This window comes from Berghia stephanieae, chromosome 10 (genome assembly GCF_034508935.2).
Source record: "Berghia stephanieae isolate SIO BIC M18660-M18661 chromosome 10, UCSD_Bste_1.3, whole genome shotgun sequence".
Lineage (NCBI taxonomy): Eukaryota > Metazoa > Mollusca > Gastropoda > Nudibranchia > Aeolidiidae > Berghia > Berghia stephanieae.
In genome coordinates this window covers 47,164,206-47,184,546 of record NC_088369.1, presented here as the reverse complement: position 1 = coordinate 47,184,546, position 20,341 = coordinate 47,164,206, and the positions used below count along the sequence as shown (strand labels likewise).

Here is a 20,341-nt window from a genome sequence, read left to right as displayed (position 1 = left end):
GTTGGAAAACAGATATAAGGGCAGGATATAGATGTCAGAGTATATACCCCACTATGGGAGGTCATTAACGTGTGTCAATATAGACAAACCCTTAGACACCTCCAGAAAGTGTATGTCAATATAGACAAACCCTTAGACACCTCCAGAAAGTGTATGTCAATATAGACAAACCCTTAGACACCTACAGAAAGTGATGTCAATATAGACAAACCCTTAGACACCTACAGAAAGTGTATGTCAATATAGACAAACCCTTAGACACCTACAGAAAGTGAATGTCAATATAGACAAACCCTTAGACACCTACAGAAAGTGTATGTCAATATAGACAAACCCTTAGACACCTACAGAAAGTGAATGTCAATATAGACAAACCCTTAGACACCTACAGAAAGTGTATGTCAATATAGACAAACCCTTAGACACCTACAGAAAGTGTATGTCAATATAGACAAACCCTTAGACACCTACAGAAAGTGTATGTCAATATAGACAAACCCTTAGACACCTACAGAAAGTGTATGTCAATATAGACAAACCCTTAGACACCTACAGAAAGTGTATGTCAATATAGACAAACCCTTAGACACCTACAGAAAGTGTGTTTTAATGTTTTGTTTGTTTTTAAGGGTTTTACGGCGCTGGCAACGCATTAAGGTCATATCAATGCCAGTTAAAAGGAAGAAAATGGGATAGTAAAAAGTTCTAGAATTACAATGAAAGCACAAAAGAAAAGGTAAGACAAAGGCGAATTGGTTCAAATAGGAAACAGATGTAGATTCCAAGAGCACACTATCAAAGTACTTTGTTTGAGATCACCTAAAAGTCTCATCCAGACACAAGCACAGGTCCCCACTAAGAGGAACACACAAAATGTTTACAAATCATATATAATATAATACGTAAACTCAACATAATACAGTGCATAACAGACAGATGATTTACAAGGAACAAAATATCATCTCCCATGACTAACTATACATTTGACTGTTTCCCTCCCAGCCAGGACAAAACCAAGTAATCTCATTCCAAGACAAAGACAGAAAGCATGTTGGAAAACAGACATAGGGGGATAGAAGACACAGTATGTACCTCCCTGCCCACTATGGGATGTCAGGATCCCCAGCCAGAAATTGTGTGTTAATATAGACAAACCCTTAGACACCCCCAGAAAGTGTGCGTGTCACTTTAAATTTACATAAAGGACAAAATTTCCTGTAATAAAAAAAAAAATTTATTTCACTTGATGAATTTTGTTTTTATTTATTGTCCAAGAGACAAAACATCCAAATTAGAATTTAGCGGTAGATTGTCTATTTACATCATAGCACCATTGTTATATGTTTAATGGCCAGTTAGGTGGGTCGGTCTTTGACAGGAGGTTGGGCCATTGACATGTGGTTGGGCCATTATGGATGGTTGGGCCATTGACATGTGGTTGGGCCATTACGGGTGGTTGGGCCATTGACGGGTGGTTGGGCTATTGACGGGTGATTGGGCCATTGACGGGTGGTTGGGCTATTGACGGGTGATTGGGCCATTGACGGGTGGTTGGGCCATTCACACATGCCATAGTCTCACCTCCTCTGTAGAATCATCTTTGCTCTAGAAGGAAAGACAGAGAGGTCAAGGTTATTCTATGACCTTAAATTAAATTATCTTGGAGCAAATTTATGTCAAAATAAAAATTCATGACAATGTTTGTGTCACGAACCCTGCCATTCTAAAATTTGTTTACTCTTGAATGCTATGATAGTTTATGTTTTAAAGTTTATACAAATTGCCTGACACAAATACATTCCTTAAAGCAACGGCACTGAACTTACAGTTGTGCTATTTCAAGAATCCCCTGGTTCCAGACAACAACCTTGTTTGTTTTTAAGGGTTTGACGGCGCTTGCAACACATTTAGGTCATATCAGCGCCAGTAAAAAGGAAGAAAATGGGATAGTGAAAAGATTCTAGAATTACAATTGATGCATCCAAGAGAAAGTAAGACATAGGGGAACTAGGAACAAATAGGGATCAGATGTACAATCTAAGAGTATATCACCAATGTACTTAGTTTGAGATCACCTATAAGTCTCGTCCGGACACAAGAACAAATCCAACAAAGAGGAACACACTCACATGCTTACATTATACATTCAAATAACAATATAATAATACATAACAGAGAGATGATTTACAAGGAAAAAAATATCATCTCCAAAACAATAACTATGCATTTAACTGTTTCCCTCCCAGCCAGGACTCCGACCAGGGCCAGGAAAAAAACTAAGTAATCTCATTCCAAAGGCAAAGACAAAAAGCATGTTGGAAAATGGGTATAAGGGGATAGAAGACACAGTGTGTACCTCCCTGCCCGCTATGGGAGAAACAACAACCTTGGATGTCCTTATGCAGGAATGACTGCAGGGTTGCCGATTCAGGCCTTATGCATGAATGACTGCAGGGTTGCCAATTCAGGCCTTATGCAGGAATGACTGCAGGGTTGCCGATACAGGCCTTATGTCGGAATGACTGCAGGGTTGCCAATTCAGGCCTTATGCATGAATGACTGCAGGGTTGCCAATTCAGGCCTTATGTTGGAATGACTGCAGGGTTGCCAATTCAGGCCTTATGCAGGAATGACTGCAGGGTTGCCAATTCAGGCCTTATGTAGGAATGACTGCAGGGTTGCCAATTCAGGCCTTATGAAGGAATGACTGCAGGGTTGCCAATTCAGGCCTTATGCATGAATGACTGCAGGGTTGCCAATTCAGGCCTTATGCAGGAATGACTGCAGGGTTGCCAATTCAGGCCTTATGTAGGAATGACTGCAGGATTGTCAATTCAGGCCTTATGCAGGAATGACTGCAGGGTTGCCAATTCAGGCCTTATGTAGGAATGACTGCAGGGTTGCCAATTCAGGCCTTATGTAGGAATGACTGCAGGGTTGCCAATTCAGGCCTTAGGTAGGAATGACTGCAGGGTTGCCAATTCAGGCCTTATGTAGGAATGACTGCAGGGTTGCCAATTCAGGCCTTATGCATGAATGACTGCAGGGTTGCCAATTCAGGCCTTATGCAGGAATGACTGCAGGGTTGCCAATTCAGGCCTTATGAAGGAATGACTGCAGGGTTGCCAATTCAGGCCTTATGTAGGAATGACTGCAGGGTTGCCAATTCAGGCCTTATGTAGGAATGACTGCAGGGTTGCCAATTCAGGCCTTATGCAGGAATGACTGCAGGGTTGCCAATTCAGGCCTTATGCAGGAATGACTGCAGGGTTGCCAATTCAGGCCTTATGCAGGAATGACTGCAGGGTTGCCAATTCAGGCCTTATGAAGGAATGACTGCAGGGTTGCCAATTCAGGCCTTATGTAGGAATGACTGCAGGGTTGCCATTTCAGGCCTTATGTAGGAATGACTGCAGGGTTGCCAATTCAGGCCTTATGCAGGAATGACTGCAGGGTTGCCAATTCAGGCCTTATGCAGGAATGACTGCAGGGTTGCCAATTCAGGCCTTATGTAGGAATGACTGCAGGGTAGCCAATTCAGGCCTTATGAAGGAATGACTGCAGGGTTGCCAATTCAGGCCTTATGTAGGAATTACTGCAGGGTTGCCAATTCAGGCCTTATGTAGGAATGACTGCAGGGTTGCCAATTCAGGCCTTATGCAGGAATGACTGCAGGGTTGCCAATTCAGGCCTTATGCAGGAATGACTGCAGGGTTGCCAATTCAGGCCTTATGCAGGAATGACTGCAGGGTTGCCAATTCAGGCCTTATGCAGGAATGACTGCAGGGTTGCCAATTCAGGCCTTATGTAGGAATGACTGCAGGGTTGCCAATTCAGCAGTCGTAAATTTACTGAACTTTTACGCAAACACATTGACCGACGTCTGTCTGGAAAGCTGCCAACTCTTCTGCCCTAACCAACAAACGGACAGTAACTGGGCTGACCCAGATCCAACCAGTTTTGCGGCAATCGACACATTTATTTTTTTTCATTCATAACTCTTTAATTCTATTACATAGTGGAACTCTTCTATCATTAAATAATAGCTAATGATAAATTGCGTTTTTCTGTTAGTCGGCGATTTCATTGACGTAATATGTTGCGTAATATTTTGAGATACTGTTCTTTCTTGGTTAAAGCCATGCAAATAACTCCACCTGTAACCAACAAAAGGACAGTATCTTATACGTCCGTCTCACATACTGTTCATCCATGGTTAACCGCAATGCAAATGCCTCATCCGTGTTCACCAAAAGAACAGTATCTAAGTTGTGAATATAGAAAAATATGACTAACTCGATCGACAAACGTCTCACACGAGTCAAGCTTCTCACATCTCCCATCAGTCACAAACGCCGTCCAAAACGAAGACATGGCCGTCAAAGTATTACGTCATAATCATGCCATAATACTTGACACCTTTCTGAGTCAGTTTATTGTGTAAAAACTGAAAGTAATAAATATCATAGTGGGAATATAAAAACCACATTGTTGAAATCAACTATTAAAAAGGAGAACATCAGTCTTTGAATCATAAAAATCGGTTGAGAAACAACTGTTTTAAGACTAAATATTATTTTGAAAGTTGATTTTCTCCTTGTTTGTTTATTTTGGTTACTTATTTATTTCTTGTCCGATTTTCTCGATTCTTGTATCATTTTTCATTTTTCTCGGAGACAAGATCAGTGATGTACTTTGTTTGAAATCTGACTAAAACATACTTTGGCTTTTGTTCCCAACAAGCCTTGGCTCACTAATAAATTCAAAAGGGCACAAAGAAGGTGACGCAACTTTCAGACAGTCGTCATGAAAAGTCTGAAAAGCTCTAATCTGTAAGCAGTCGCAGCAACCAATCAGTGAAAAGCTGTAAGTAATGATGAAAGGTCAAGAACCAGCATCATCTATCAAGAACCAATACTTTGCTCTGAGAAAGTCTTGACATCACACAAGCAAAAAGTTTGAAACTGATGACGGACCGATGAAAAGTTTGTGGGATTTTGTCATGATTAACAATTGGAATAGAAAACGCGGCTATAGATATCAAAGAGTAGGATGAGATCATCTAAAGATGTTACAAGATTGACATGGCCATTTAGGGAACTCAGCATCTAGCAGAAACAGAATCTGAGCACCATCGAGAAATTTGTCCAGATGCTATATATCATTTTGAATTTACAGATGAAGATGATATTGTTTTTGTTTTTAAGGGTTTTACGGCGCTTGCAACACATTAAGGTCATATCAGCGCCAGTAAAAAGGAAGAAAATGGGATAGTAAAAAGTTCTAGAATTACAATAAAGCATCCAAGAAAAGAGAAGACAAAGGGGAATTGGTTCAAATAAGAAACAGGTGTAGATTCCAAAAGCACTCTATCAAAGTACTTAGTTGGAGATCACTAAAAGTCTCATCCAGACACAAGCACAGGTCCCCGCTAAGAGGAACACACTCAAATGTTTTACAAGTCATATATAATATAAAGAAAGCATAATACAGTGCATAACAGAGAGATGATTTACAAAGAAAAAAATATCATCTCCCAAAACTAACTATACATTCGACTGTTTCCCTCCCAGCCAGGACCAGGACAAAACCAAGTAATCTCATTCCAAGACAAAGACGGAAAGCATGATGGAAAACAGATATAAGGGGATAGATGACACAGTATGTACCCCCCCCCCCCTGCTCACTATGGGAGGTCAGGAACCCCGCCCAGGATGAAGATGATAGGGATGACAAAGGTTTTGGATGGTTGTATAGGATAGACAGAGAAAGACGGTGACATAAGATATTTCTTTTCATTGCAAACTTTTATTTCGAAAAGAGTCTGCTCATGGCTTTTCCCTAGAATAAAGTAGTAATTTACATGAAGAACGACAGACTTTTTCTAAGGGAAACATTATTATTTGCAAAGTTCTTGTTACTGCTGTTCCAAACTTGTCAACACAAAATGCAGGGATGTAAATGGCAAATGAAAAAAAATTCTGAAACCAACTCGCACACTCCTTTTAAAAAAATTGAAACTACAGATGTATTTGTAAAAAGCTAATTTTAACTAGTAGAGTATGTGTAGCCAATTTATCACTATGATAATATGTATACTGCATAATACTAAGACCTATTGATGAAGTGGAGATTTCTACTTTCCTTTAAAGAAAGATCTAAGATCATCACCTGATTTCATCTTCTTGGAATGTTGTTTAATTATGATACTTTTATCACTGCTACACCACTACAAGTAGGCCTACTACTATCACAACTACTACTACTACTACTACTACTACTACTACAAACATCAATATCAACAAATTTTCTTTTCAAAGAAGGCATTTAAATTTCTTTTTCTTCTGTTTTAGATAATGGACCAGTGGGCCTCTTTTGCTCTATTGCTATCCTTACTTCATCTGCTCTTTGATGGACTGATACTTTTTTAATTTTTTGAAACCTTTGCCTTTGCTGGCTTTTCATGTTTAGTCTTCATTCTCTTTCCAGCTGTTTGCATGTAGTAGCAAAGGGCTGAATCGACAGGACTATGTACAGGATCTTCTCTATGGAAATACTCTACACAGCTCTTTTCACATTTAAGGAATGTGTATTTAATCTTGTGGATGGCTTCATAAGTCCCTACATCTAATCTGTTTGTTGTGCCTGTGATTATATTATTCATTACACTGAAAGATGATTCTACTCTAGGCCCTGTGAAGATAGAAAGACAAGCTCTTATTACCGGACCTAGTATTTCATATTGGGGGTTTGATATCACCTCTGTCCACCACCTATCTAATTTCTTCTCTTTTATTGATGAAATAAATTTGGTATCACTTTGGAGGGTGAAAGCTGCTGTAGAAAATGTATCTTTATCCTCAGGTTTGACTATGGTAGGCAATAAATCATAAATATCTTGTAAGCCTAATGAAGCCCTGCTATGACCACATAATTCTGGATCAATTGTTGAAAGGAGGGCTAAGTTTTTATTGGTAATGGGAAGCTTGAACTTAAGATATTTCCCTGTCTCTCTGAAAGCTGACAGCACTGTTTTCCTGAATGCATTTGCTTCCTGACTATCCATGTCAATTAAAATCTTCTGAGTAGCATCACATAAATTCTTTTCAAAGGATGTATCTTATCACAATCAATGCTGATTTTGCTGATGTCCCTACTAAACTCATTTACATATTCATGAGTCAAGAAGCAAGTCAAAAAAGTCTTAAAAACTAACACAGCCTCATCAAAAAGTCGATGCACCATTGGCTCTTTCTTTTCAAAGGTAAGAATGAAACTCTTAAAGAGAGGAAGAATGCTGACAATGGTATTAACTAGTAATAAACTTTCTTTTGATTTCATAAAGAGTTTGCAAACTATCCTCCTTTTTCTCTCCCTACCTGCTGGTGTAAGTTTTTTGTTTTTAAGTCTGTGTAAAATGAGCATTATCCTAGTCTTAGAGTCTTTCTTTACATGTCTAAGAAGAGCAGATATTTTTTGTTGTTGTTCTTTCTTTTCTTCTACAGTGAGCCAAACTGAATAAAAAATTGTAAGGGCATCTTTTATCTCTAAGAATCTAACTGAGGCATCATAAATTGACATCCATCTATGTCCAGCTCTCTGAATGGGAGTGTGCTCTGGCAACTCCATCAGTCTACAAATTTCCTTCAAGTCATCTCGTATATCTGAACTATAATCAAAGTCACCAAATAAATCATCCAAGAGCCTGATAAGCATCCCCTTACTATCAAGAATTGATGTGAATTTCTTCACAGCATTGTGAATATGGTGACAAACATCTCCATCAATATCAATGATGTGAGGTGCAACTTCCTTTAATCTAGTCTGAAAGCCATTTAATGAGCCCCTCATATAAGCAGCTGAGTCAGAAAGCACTGAAATCAAATTTGTAAAAGGTATCTGATCTTTTAAAAACTGGTTCCTAACAGCCTCAAACACTGTCTCTGCATTTACAATTGTCATTTCAATGCTAGCAAATAAATCACAAACACTTTTCTTCAAATGACTACAATAGTAACAAACTAAAACATTAAGAACTCTCTTTTTTGAGCCCTTAGAAGTTGATTCATCAATATTAAGTGAAAAGGGGCTATTTTGCAAGACTTTGACCAGGCGGACATGCTCCAGTTCAGATAAGCCATAGCGGAGCTTGTAAGTGGCTGTTTGTCTCTCCATGTGCATTTGAGCTAATGATTTTTGATCTTTTGCTAATTCCTGTGCAAATTGAATAAGGTGAGGTGCCATGGAAAGAGGTAGAGTATGCTCGGCCATAAAAGAACACAGGAAAGCCTCCTGGTGAGTAATTCTATCCTTTTGTGAAACTGGCCTGGGGCCAGTAGGCACAGTGGAGTCTTCCCTAGCAAGTCCTAAACTATCTAAATTAGGAGCTGCTCCATATGGGAGAGGCAATGTTGTCAAACTAGAAGATGAAAATGTTCCATCTATTTTGTCTCTGGTAGCTTGCATGGCTGCTGGGAGTCTTTGATTTGAAATATCTATGGCTCTGTTACGTTCGTGTGATTTACTTTTAGAGTGAACTTTTAGGCATCGAACACCACCTCCACTATATTTAATCTCAGATTTACAAAGGCAACACCATGCAAACCCATCCTTCTCTATCTTTCTGATGTAACTTGAAAAGAAATCCCCCAGATTGTCTTTAAGGGATAACCATTCCCATCTAAATTTGTTTGTTGATGTTACATCTATAACATCAATAGGAGATTGTCTATCAACAAATCGATGTTTTGATTTTGATTCAGTCACCTTTGTTGATGCCATTTTCAAAAACGCCTGTCTAAATTTATAACTACAAAGAACTAAAGTGAAGAAAAGTGGTGAATCTAAAATAAAGATTGAGGATTCTCAGTTTAAAAATCACCCGATGCCGAGATCTGATTGACTGATTGTGATTGATTCTGTAAGTTCACTCTCTTACTAAGACCCAAACAAAACAACGTGATTGGATCGTCCTAGAATTTTCTAGAATCTTATCTAAGTATCAGAATTACGAATCCAAAACCAGAGAAATCAATGTAACATAAATTTAAAACAAACACATGCGACAGTAACAAAATAGATTTGCTAAAAATATCAACTTAGCTTCGGGTTTCAACCAAGAAGAAATTCACAAATTCCGCCACACTTCAACAAGCATCCATTGATTTGTGAAAAAGGAAAACAAAACATCCGGTAGTGGTATTTATACATTATGTTCGATATGTAGCCAAAGTGGCTATTTACCGAACAAAATTTCAGAATTTTTTTTTCTGAAAAACCTCTATTACTGCCATGTAGTTCAGAATCAGTCAGAAATTTTCTGTCTGAATTCATGGCCTGGAAATAACGTTATCATGTTTGTAGTGAAAATAACCTCTTCCGCACCAAACAGCAAGTAGAGTGTTTCAGTGCACACAGAAAGTGCTTGTCATGCCTGGGCCTATATGCACCATATTATATTACAGTAGTATTTAATAATACGTTTTTGTTAAAATATTTTGTTTTATCAATTTGATCTATTTATATTCTTTTTATTTTCATTTATTTTCTTATGAATTGAAATATTCTAAATTCAGAAAAATTCTGAAAGATTTACATCCCTGAAAATGTTTCAACACCAAAAAACTGTATTTACTGTGCTACTTAATAAGTCATATAATGCGAGTAACAACACCTTTCCCCCCAGCCGCCCCCCCCCCCCCCCTCCCCTCAAAAGAAATGTTTTCTTTGTTTTCGATTTCTTGATAATAAATAAATCATCAAATTAGAAAATGTTATATCTTCCCACATTGCACTGATCACATTATGCATTCCACTCATATTACACCCACGCACATGCAACCCTTCATACACCATTCATCAGATAACCTCAAAAAACTCATATTACTCTTCTCTTTCTTTGTCACCCAGCTGTTCAAACTATTCAAATATGTTTTTCTTGGTCTACCTTTACTCTTTTTACCTTCTATCTTTCCTGTGAGACCAAGATGTTCAATACATTTATGTCGATTTTTTGGAGACTATTTTCTGTTCCTTGTGTCAATTTGCTTGTAAAAAAAAAGGCATAATGTCATGGGACATGCAAGGTTCAATTCAATAAAAAATAAACAGTCCTGTTATTTTAAAAAATGTTCTCCAGATTCCCGACTAGACAGTCCCTATTTGATCTGATATATATATATATGATATCTGGCAGCTCCAGTCAAAAATAGCCATAATTAATGAAATGTAAGCTATTTGATCTGGATATCTGGCAGCTCCAGTCAAAAATAGCCATAAGTAATGAAATGTAAGCTATTTGATCTGGATATCTGGCAGCTCCAGTCAAAAATAGCCATAAGTAATGAAATGTAAGCTATTTGATCTGGATATCTGGCAGCTCCAGTCAAAAATAGCCATAAGTAATGAAATGTAAGCTATTTGATCTGATATATATATGATATCTGGCATCTCCAGTCAAAAATAGCCATAAGTAATGACATGTAAGCTATTTGATCTGGATATCTGGCAGCTCCAGTCAAAAATAGCCATAAGTAATGAAATGTAAGCTATTTGATCTGGATATCTGGCAGCTCCAGTCAAAAATAGCCATAAGTAATGAAATGTAAGCTATTTGATCTGGATATCTGGCAGCTCCAGTCAAAAATAGCCATAAGTAATGACATGTAAGCTATTTGATCTGATATATATATATGATATCTGGCAGCTCCAGTCAAAAATAGCCATAAGTAATGACATGTATGCTTCAATTTAGTGGACGGATACAGATAATGTGGAAGTTTTGGGTTTCCATTTTATAAACGAAACATATGAATGAAACACTTAGGATAATTGAAAGATGTGAGAATTCTCATATTTCTCTATTAAGTGTTGTTGTTGGCTTGGGTCCCCTTGTAAAGCACATTTAGTGGATATTGCGCTATATATTTTTATTTTATTTTGAAGACATGATGTCATCTCACCTGACAATTGCCCAGACTTTGGACTTTGGACAACAAATCTTCTTCCATGGACAATTTCCGACATTTCTCAATGGCACTCGTGCTTCCTGGAGGAAGGAAACAGAAACACGCATGAATGGTCTGGATATAAATATAACACATCTAAGTCTTACACACATGAATGGTTTGGATATAAATATAACACATCTCAGTCTATCACACATGAATGGTTTGGATATAAATATAACACATCTCAGTCCTACACACATGGATGGTTTGGATATAAATATAACACATCTCAGTCTATCACACATGAATGGTTTGGATATAAATATAACACATCTCAGTCCTACACACATGAATGGTTTGGATATAAATATAACACATCTCAGTCTATCACACATGAATGGTTTGGATATAAATATAACACATCTCAGTCCTACACACATGAATGGTTTGGATATAAATATAACACATCTCAGTCTATCACACATGAATGGTTTGGATATAAATATAACACATCTCAGTCTATCACACATGAATGGTTTGGATATAAAATATAACACATCTCAGTCCTACACACATGAATGGTTTGGATATAAATATAACACATCTCAGTCTATCACACATGAATGGTTTGGATATAAATATAACACATCTCAGTCCTACACACATGAATGGTTTGGATATAAATATAACACATCTCAGTCTATCACACATGAATGGTTTGGATATAAATATAACACATCTCAGTCCTACACACATGAATGGTTTGGATATAAATATAACACATCTCAGTCTATCACACATGAATGGTTTGGATATAAATATAACACATCTCAGTCTATCACACATGAATGGTTTGGATATAAATATAACACATCTCAGTCTATCACACATGAATGGTTTGGATAGAAATATTTATTGGGATTGGTGTGTTCTCACATGGGATTGGTGTGTTCTCATATGGGATTGGTGTGTTCTCACATGCGATTGGTGTGTTCTCATATGGGATTGTTGTGTTCTCATATGGGATTGGTGTGTTCTCACATGGGATTGGTGTGTTCTCATATGGGATTGGTGTGTTCTCACATGGGTTGGTGTGTTCTCATATGGGATTGGTGTGTTCTCACATGGGATTGTTGTGTTCTCATATGGGATTGTTGTGTTCTCATATGGGATTGGTGTGTTCTCATATGGGATTGTTGTGTTCTCATATGGGATTGGTGTGTTCTCACATGGATTGGTGTGTTCTCATATGGGATTGGTGTGTTCTCATATGGGATTGGTGTGTTCTCACATGCGATTGGTGTGTTCTCATATGGGATTGGTGTGTTCTCACATGGGATTGGTGTGTTCTCACATGGGATTGGTGTGTTCTCACATGGGATTGGTGTGTTCTCACATGCGATTGGTATGTTCTCATATGGGATTGGTGTGTTCTCACATGGGTTGGTGTGTTCTCACATGGGATTGGTGTGTTCTCATATGGGATTAGTGTGTTCTCACATGGGATTGGTGTGTTCTCACGTATGCGATTGGTGTGTTCTCATATGGGATTAGTGTGTTCTCACATGGGATTGGTGTGTTCTCACATGGGATTGGTGTGTTCTCACATGGGATTGGTGTGTTCTCACATGGGATTGGTGTGTTCTCACATGGGTTTGTGTGTTCTCACATGGGATTGGTGTGTTCTCATATGGGATTGGTGTGTTCTCACATGGGATTGGTGTGTTCTCACATGGGATTGGTGTGTTCTCACATGGGATTGGTGTGTTCTCACATGGGATTGGTGTGTTCTCACATGGGTTTGTGTGTTCTCACATGGGTTGTTGTGTTCTCACATGGGATTGGTGTGTTCCTACTCACCTGATTTTAAATGGCGGATGGAGGAATACTCTCTATGACTTCCACCAGTGACAGGAGACATGAAGGACGAGCCAATTCCTTCCACAGCCTGGGTGGCAATGAGAGAGGGCCTAGGGGAGTGTAGAGGCGATTGATGACACAAGGCATGCAATGACGACGACCGAGGCAAGATGGAGTACGGAGATCTTTGGAAGACTTTAACCATTGCCTCTTTCTCAACCAACTGGGTCTGGAGTTGTTTCACTCTGGAGGGCAAAAATACACCTGGTCATTTACAAACACAGATCCTCCCCCCCCCCTCCCCCTCCTTTCAGTACACAAAGAAAAAACGACATAACAAACATCTCTCTCTCTCTCTCTCTCTCTCTCTCTCTCTCTCTCTCTCTCTCTCTCTCTCTCTCTCTCTCTCTCTCTCTCTCTTTTTCCTCTTTAAAATAAATCTCTCTATCTCTCGGTGTTTGTCCCTCTCTCTTTTTCATCTATCGATCTATCTACCTATCTGTTTAATCCATATATATATATATATATATATATAAATATATATATAATATATATATATATATATATATATATATATATATATATATATATATATATATATAAGTATCAATCCACTATTAAGGTGACCACTGTGAAATGCACCAATTGGAGGACCAAGCATATGTCTTGTTCAAATTGATTAAACTGTTCAATCTTTGTTCAAATGAGTATAGTTTGATTCCCTACAATGATTTATGAACACAATTCTGATGCTTGATGATCACAATGGTATATAGAAAATTACTCGGTCCCCCTAATGTTTTACTAAGTGTTTCTGTAGCTTTAAGGAGACATTTGGTAAAAACATGTTTTTAGGGAGACCACATTAAAAAACCCTTTTAGGGAGCCCAGTATATGTTTATATATGTGTATACCTAAGAGTGCATTTTCAAGTGAGCTACCACCAAATTGTCTAAAATAAAGTAAGTCCTTAAGATTAAGAGCTTCATGGCCATAGTGTCGAAGCTTATCCCAGTCCCAGTGTGCGTAGAGTGAAGTGGCCGAGCAACGCATTTACTAACTCCTGGGAAGGTCCATCCCTCAGAAGGGGCGCTCAGGGAAATAACCTGGGACTCAAACACGGCAAAAAATATTCCCAGTTGCTCCGTGCGCCATTGTTTTTGCAGTCCCCGACCCCTTTAGAAACCTGACGACCCAGGTTAAGATCAGAGATAGAAGGGACCAGGCAGAGGAGTTTATTTGTTGTTGTTGTATACCACTGAATGGACTTGGTTTGTTTTGTTTTTAAGGGTTTTACGGCGCTTGCAACACATTAAGGTCATATCAGCGCCAGTAAAAAGGAAGAAAATGGGATAGTAAAAAGTTCTGGAACTACAATTAGAGCACCCAAGAAAAAGTAAGGCAAAGGGGATTTGTTTCAAATAGGAAACAGTAGATTCCAAGAGCCCACTATCAAAGTACTTAGTTTGAGATCACCTAAACGTCTCATTCAGACACAAGCACAGGTCCCAACAAAGAGGGATACACTCAAATGTTTACAAAGCATAAATAATATGTAAACAAAACAATAAAGAGCATAACAGACAGATGATTTACAAGGGAAAAATATAATCTCCCAAAACTCGAACTATACATTTGACTGTTTCCCTCCCAGCCAGGTCCTGGACAAAACCAAGTAATCCCATCCCGAGACAAAGACAGAAAACAAGTTGGAAAACAGACATAGGGGGATAGAAGACGCAACGAGTACGTCCCTGCCCATTATGGGAAGTCGGGAACCCCACCCAGTGAATGGAGTTGGATGGATAGGACAGCAGATCTGATGGACACAATGAACGGCTTCAATCAACATCTCATTCACTTTAACTTGCACAATGCTTGCTTTGGTTTCGTGGTAGACAGTTCGTCTGACGCCCGAGTTGCCAGGGTTCGAATCTATATTTGTGGCGATGCAGAGTCATTGTAAAAGTCTCATTTACAGTCTCACTTGTGTTAATTGGAGTACGTTACTGAATTGTAACAACGTTGTTCTGTTCGTGTCCATATAAATGTACTACCAGCTGCACGTTGAGCTCATTGTGGGTTTTATGATACATCAAGCTCGTGTAAAATTACATTTACATTTGACCGAAAAATGATACATAACGATAGAAGTCTACAAATCATATTGCAGGTTTATTTCAGTTCCAAAAGCCATCACAAACATTCATCCACTGTATCACATGTCTTTGGTCACCAAATAAAAGCATGAAGTTTGCTATGTGTACAGTGCAACATAAAAGGATAGAAACAGTTTTACTGATAAAACCCTCAAATGATAACAAACCAATATGTTGTTGCTGGTAAGTTGCTTAATTGCATTTGTTAAAAAGCATAAACTGTGAAGCAAAAGTGTTGAAAATCGTTTGAATAAAGTTTAATGCAAAAAAAAATAATTCTTAAGCACTTTATGCCGTTCTAAGCTGTCGTTGCTGCATTTTTTTTCATTATTAATTATTATTATTCTGATTAAGGATGAGGGGATAAAGAAAGAATGAAATTAAATGCACAGAGGTGTCATTTCTTGACAGTCGCCTCTAAAGATTGCAACTCTTAAAATTATCATAAAAAGAATAGTGAAATTTTACATTAGGTATCTAGAAAATGCTGAACATAAAGCTACATTGGCCAATTAAGTTAGGGTTAGTAGAAAGACTTTTTATTCTGCCATATCTGATTCTTTCAGATAGTTCTACATAGCTGCCAACTTTTCAAAAATAAAATAAGGAACGCTCATTTGGCCGGGATGAGGGACGATGTGTGCCGAAGCCCCCCCCCCCCCCCCCCCCCCTTCATCGAATCGCAACATATAAAAGTCAGCCTTTTTAATTACTATTACTAACACTAACAAGTTTGAGATGACAGAGGCTAGTCCAAATGTTGCTCAATTATCGGGTTTAGTACCAGCACATTTGAATCGTTAAAATGACACTTTCCACAATGATTGTTGTTTTGTTTTTAAGGGTTTTACGGCGCTTGCAACACATTTAGGTTATATCAGCGCCAGTAAAAAGGAAGAAAATTGGATAGTAAAAAGTTCTAGAATTACAGTTGAAGCATCCAAGAGAAAGTAAGACATAGGGGAACTGGGAACAAATAGGGATCAGATGTAGATTCCAAGAGCGTATCACCAATGTACTTAGTTTGAGATCACCTATAAGTCTTATCCGGACACAAGAACAAAATCCAACAAAGAGGAACACACTCAAATGCTTACATTATACATTAAAAAATAACAAATATAGTAATAATACATAACAGAGAGATGATTTACAAGGAAAAAAATATCATCTCCCAAAACAATAAATATGCATTTGACTGCTTCCCTCCCAGCTAGGACTCCGGCGAGGGCCAGGAAAAAAACAAGTAATCTCATTCCAAGACAAAGACTGAAAGCATGTTGGAAAACAGATATAAGGGGATAGAAGACACAGTGTGTACCTCCCTGCCCGCTATGGGAGCTTTCCACAATGAGATCAAAATTCAGAACGGACAATATAAAGAAAGAATTCAACTGCCTCAACTTTGATAAGGACCAATACACAAGAAGCACAATTGTAAAATAAATGAAATAACTTAAGATGGTTAGAAATGCATAACTACCAACCTGGTACATCACTTGAGAGGGCGTTTTGGGGTAAAAATTAGGTGAGTTCAGATAAAAAGTAGACGATTGCATATATGTTTTCTTTAATGCAACATAATGGTCTGTAAGTAGTATACTATAATAGTAGTTATAGTAAAATGCACCTCTAAATATTAGAGAATTCCTACTTCTTTACTTTGACAAGATAAACACACCTAAAAATGGAGTATACTTATTTTTCTTGAACCTAAACCGTTACAAAAGCTTGCTTGAAAAAAAAAAAATTAAAATCAGATGAAGATGTTTTTAAAGGATTAAATTTATATATTTCATAAATTAATAAAGGGAAATAATCATTGTCATCTTTAATCAATATAAGCAATTGATTTTCTTATTGAATACCTTCCAATCAAAAAGGTGGATTTAATTTTATTCTTAATTAAAATAATATTTGTAACAAATAGTGAAAGTATCAATACTGTCTTAGAATATTCAAAGTATATCGAGGCTAACATCCATATCCTATGCAAATCTCCAATACATTATGAAAGGTTTGAGTAAAATACAGGCGTCATATAAACGAATGGAACTTTTTTAATTGTTGAAAATCATTTATGATAGAGGCATAATTCAAATTAAAGAGCTACACAAATGGAGATTATGCTCTCACTGGACACCAATAATAATGATAATAATAATAACAACAATAGTAGTAGTAGTAATAGTAATAATAATGGATCAATAATAATAATTCATTAGGCTCACATGGCTTTTTTACCACAAATTAGTCAAAAATTACAAAATACGGATTTTGAACTAAAAATAAGCACTTACTGACTCAGGAAGTCAAATACGGAACAAATCCGTTTTTAACAGAACGGTTGACAGCTATGGTTCTACAAAGCATTTGTCTCTCAAGCTGAGCAAATGAATGTTCATATAATATAAAAAAGGATATTGCAATGATGAACAGATTGTACTATATAAAGATAAAACGTTTTTGTAAACCCCCAAAATATGTCAATAACACTATACAATACAATGAATGTAATACAAATCAAATTCATGATTGTCATTACACCGATTGAAACGCTCTTTCCCTTCTATATTTATTTCTTTCATTAAAAATCTTTGTCTTCACCAAACTAATTAGTGTACCTTCAGGGATTCCTTTTTGTGAAAATACCCTGTGGTGTTTTAAGAACAGAATAATTTCAGACTTTCTAGGTAATGATCCCCTTGAACCATGTGCTGAAACATCTTCGACAAAGTTTTTAAAATATGACTTGACTCTATCTGTATCCTCATCTGACCATGACATGTATCTCCGATTTTTGCTTGAATTCCTCTTGGGTTCAGTTTGTTTTGAAGAACACGTAAGCTGATTTGGCACTCCTGCTTCACCATCAAATATTTCTTCTTGATTTGCAGCTGTTACTATGGATGTTCCAAAATTTGCATTTGAGTCTCTATTCACTACAAAGTCATTTGTTTCAATGTTACAATTTCCTTCCCCAGTGACCGATGCTGAGTTATCAATTTGACCCAAAAAATGACCAACTTCTGTTATTTCTCGTATTGCAAGTGGACACTGATAAATGTTTTGATTGATTGATTCACTGTGTCCCATATGTCGATAGAAGACATCTCTCTCGTGTTGTGGGACATCAAGTAAGGCAAATAATGTCGAAGCTCGGTGCCTGAATTTATCAGCTATTAACAACTGGGGTTTCTCTAAATCCTTTACTAAGGAAGTGACATATTTGATGGCAATGTAACCACTTACATGATCTTTGGATATTCCTGTATTTGGAAAAAGAAATGGGTTGTCTGAAATATCAACAGCTTTACGCTCCTGTGCAAGTTTCCTTAAAGGCTGAATTGTGTCATTGGGTATCAACACAGGGACCAACATCTTGCTTCCCTTTCCAGACTGATAGGCCAGCTTATACTTCTCAAGTAACGCTTTTTCCAGAGGATCAGTGACATGTTGTACAAGCTGGGGATCAACCCATACACCTGAATCTGCATCATTCCAGTCTTTTAACAACATCCTTGCGGGTTCTCCGCCTCTCCTCGCATTAAACATTGTAAGCCTAGCTACGATGACATTGCGAAGCCTAACAAACATATGTGAATCAAATAATTGATAATCATCCTCACAAATACGGACCATCTCTTCAGTAATAAATTGCCGTAGCTTCTTTATATCATTCTCTAATGGCATCTCTTTGGGTTTTCTCAAATTTGTTCTCTTTGCTTCACATTGAACTCTGGCTGTAAAAAAAATACTATCCCAATTATAATCCAGGACAGCTTTGAACAAATCTATCTCTGCGGATTCTTCCATTTTGTTTTGCATTATATATTCCCCTTTTAAGAAATTAATTAACTTTTTCAATATAAATCCAATTGAAAGCTTCAAGCCTGCTTTCAATGTCCCATCCTCTTTCAAAGTCATTTCAGAAATGGTTTGCGATATTTCATTAAAGTTACAACGCTTCACCACGTCCTCTCCAGAGAAAGAAGGTTGATTTGTTCTCTTCCTAGTTTTTAAAATCAAATTTCCTAAGATGCGTAAATCACTCATTATAACTTTTCTCTCCTTCTTTGAACTTTTACTCCACAATTTTGTTCCTAACAATACTATAGCTTTGTCTGATCGACACAAATTTCCCACTTCATCATTCCGAAATTTGTCAAGAATATTCTCCTTTATTTCTTTACTTGCATTGGGAGCCACGGGATAAAATTTTACAACCCCAGTACACAGAGCATGCTCAGTACTACATTTCTTTTTGTGTTCATAAACCCTTCGTCCAGAGTAAAACCCCTTACAGCCAGCACACATAACAACTTCATGTGACCCTTGTGCTCTCTCACGCATAACTATTGAATTGTTTCTAGTGTTTGAATAAAAAATGCCCTTTTTCTTGAGATTCTCCATTGTTCTATCCCTTTCCTTTACAGGCTGTTTCATGGCCTCTGTAACTTCTGTCTCATCTTTGTGTTTCCTCATCAAATGCCTTGAGAGTTTTGTTTGCAACTGTCCACAGTATGGACAGGGTCTCCTTGGCTTTTTGTATTTCTCTGGAAAAAAAAAGAAGAAAATAAAGCACATCATGCTATGAACTATGAAAATAAATCAATAGACAGATCGTATGCACATCAGCTACATGACAGCGATAGAGAGGAATAGCATTCCAAATATTTAAGGCCTGGACAAGTAACTGTCATAATTCCTTCTTGTTATATACTTTTCTACCATCTATTCCTTTGGAAGAGGTATGTTAGATTTGTGGAGACCTCTGCCACATAACAAATCCAGTGAAAAGACGCCATATTTTTGTTTTGAAATAGAAATAAATAGATCAATCCACCCACTTCACTGGGTTCAGGGTTCCCTCTTCATTATAATCAAAATATGAACATAAATCGGAATAGTAACACATTGAAGTCTCATCTGAATACATAGATTGTCCTTTGTTGTTTCAGCGAAAAATCAGACAGAATGTCAAAAGAATTTTAGGTTTTTCCCCAACCACCCCTTGGAGGGATCAGTATCAGCGGAATGGTAAGCGTCATGTTTTTTACGTTGAGCAACAAAATTTACTCCAAATGCTTCACTCGACCCAGGCGGAAAAGCAATCAAGAATAGACCCAAGTCCTATCCAAAGACTAACATTTCATTTAAGTTTATTGTAGGCCCTTGGCCAATCGACAAAATTCAATTCACATAAATTATTTACAACAATCAGAAATTAATTATATCAATAATAGTAATAGAATGCAATGAAGGCAATATCATAATAATAATAATAATAATAATAATAATAATAATAATAATAATAATAATAATAATAATAATAATAATAACAGTAGCGGCAATAAGTAACAATTAATATAG

The 20,341-nt window shown here is 37.3% G+C and overlaps 1 protein-coding gene across 3 annotated transcripts in view; it reads right to left on the bottom strand.

Moving 5' to 3' along the window:
- Positions 1-1,211: 1,211 nt before the first annotated feature.
- The window catches only part of LOC144955884 (uncharacterized), a 66,556-nt gene continuing 47,426 nt past the window's right edge, over positions 1,212-20,341 (bottom strand). For all 3 annotated transcript variants that reach the window (XM_078886138.1, XM_078886140.1, XM_078886139.1), the window contains 3 exons: positions 12,810-13,054; positions 10,962-11,047; positions 1,212-1,605 (listed from right to left, as the gene is read on the bottom strand). In XM_078886138.1, the coding sequence (XP_078742264.1) occupies positions 1,561-1,605; positions 10,962-11,047; positions 12,810-13,054 (376 nt within the window). In that variant the 3' untranslated portion in view covers positions 1,212-1,560. The remainder of the gene's footprint in view (positions 1,606-10,961; positions 11,048-12,809; positions 13,055-20,341) is intronic.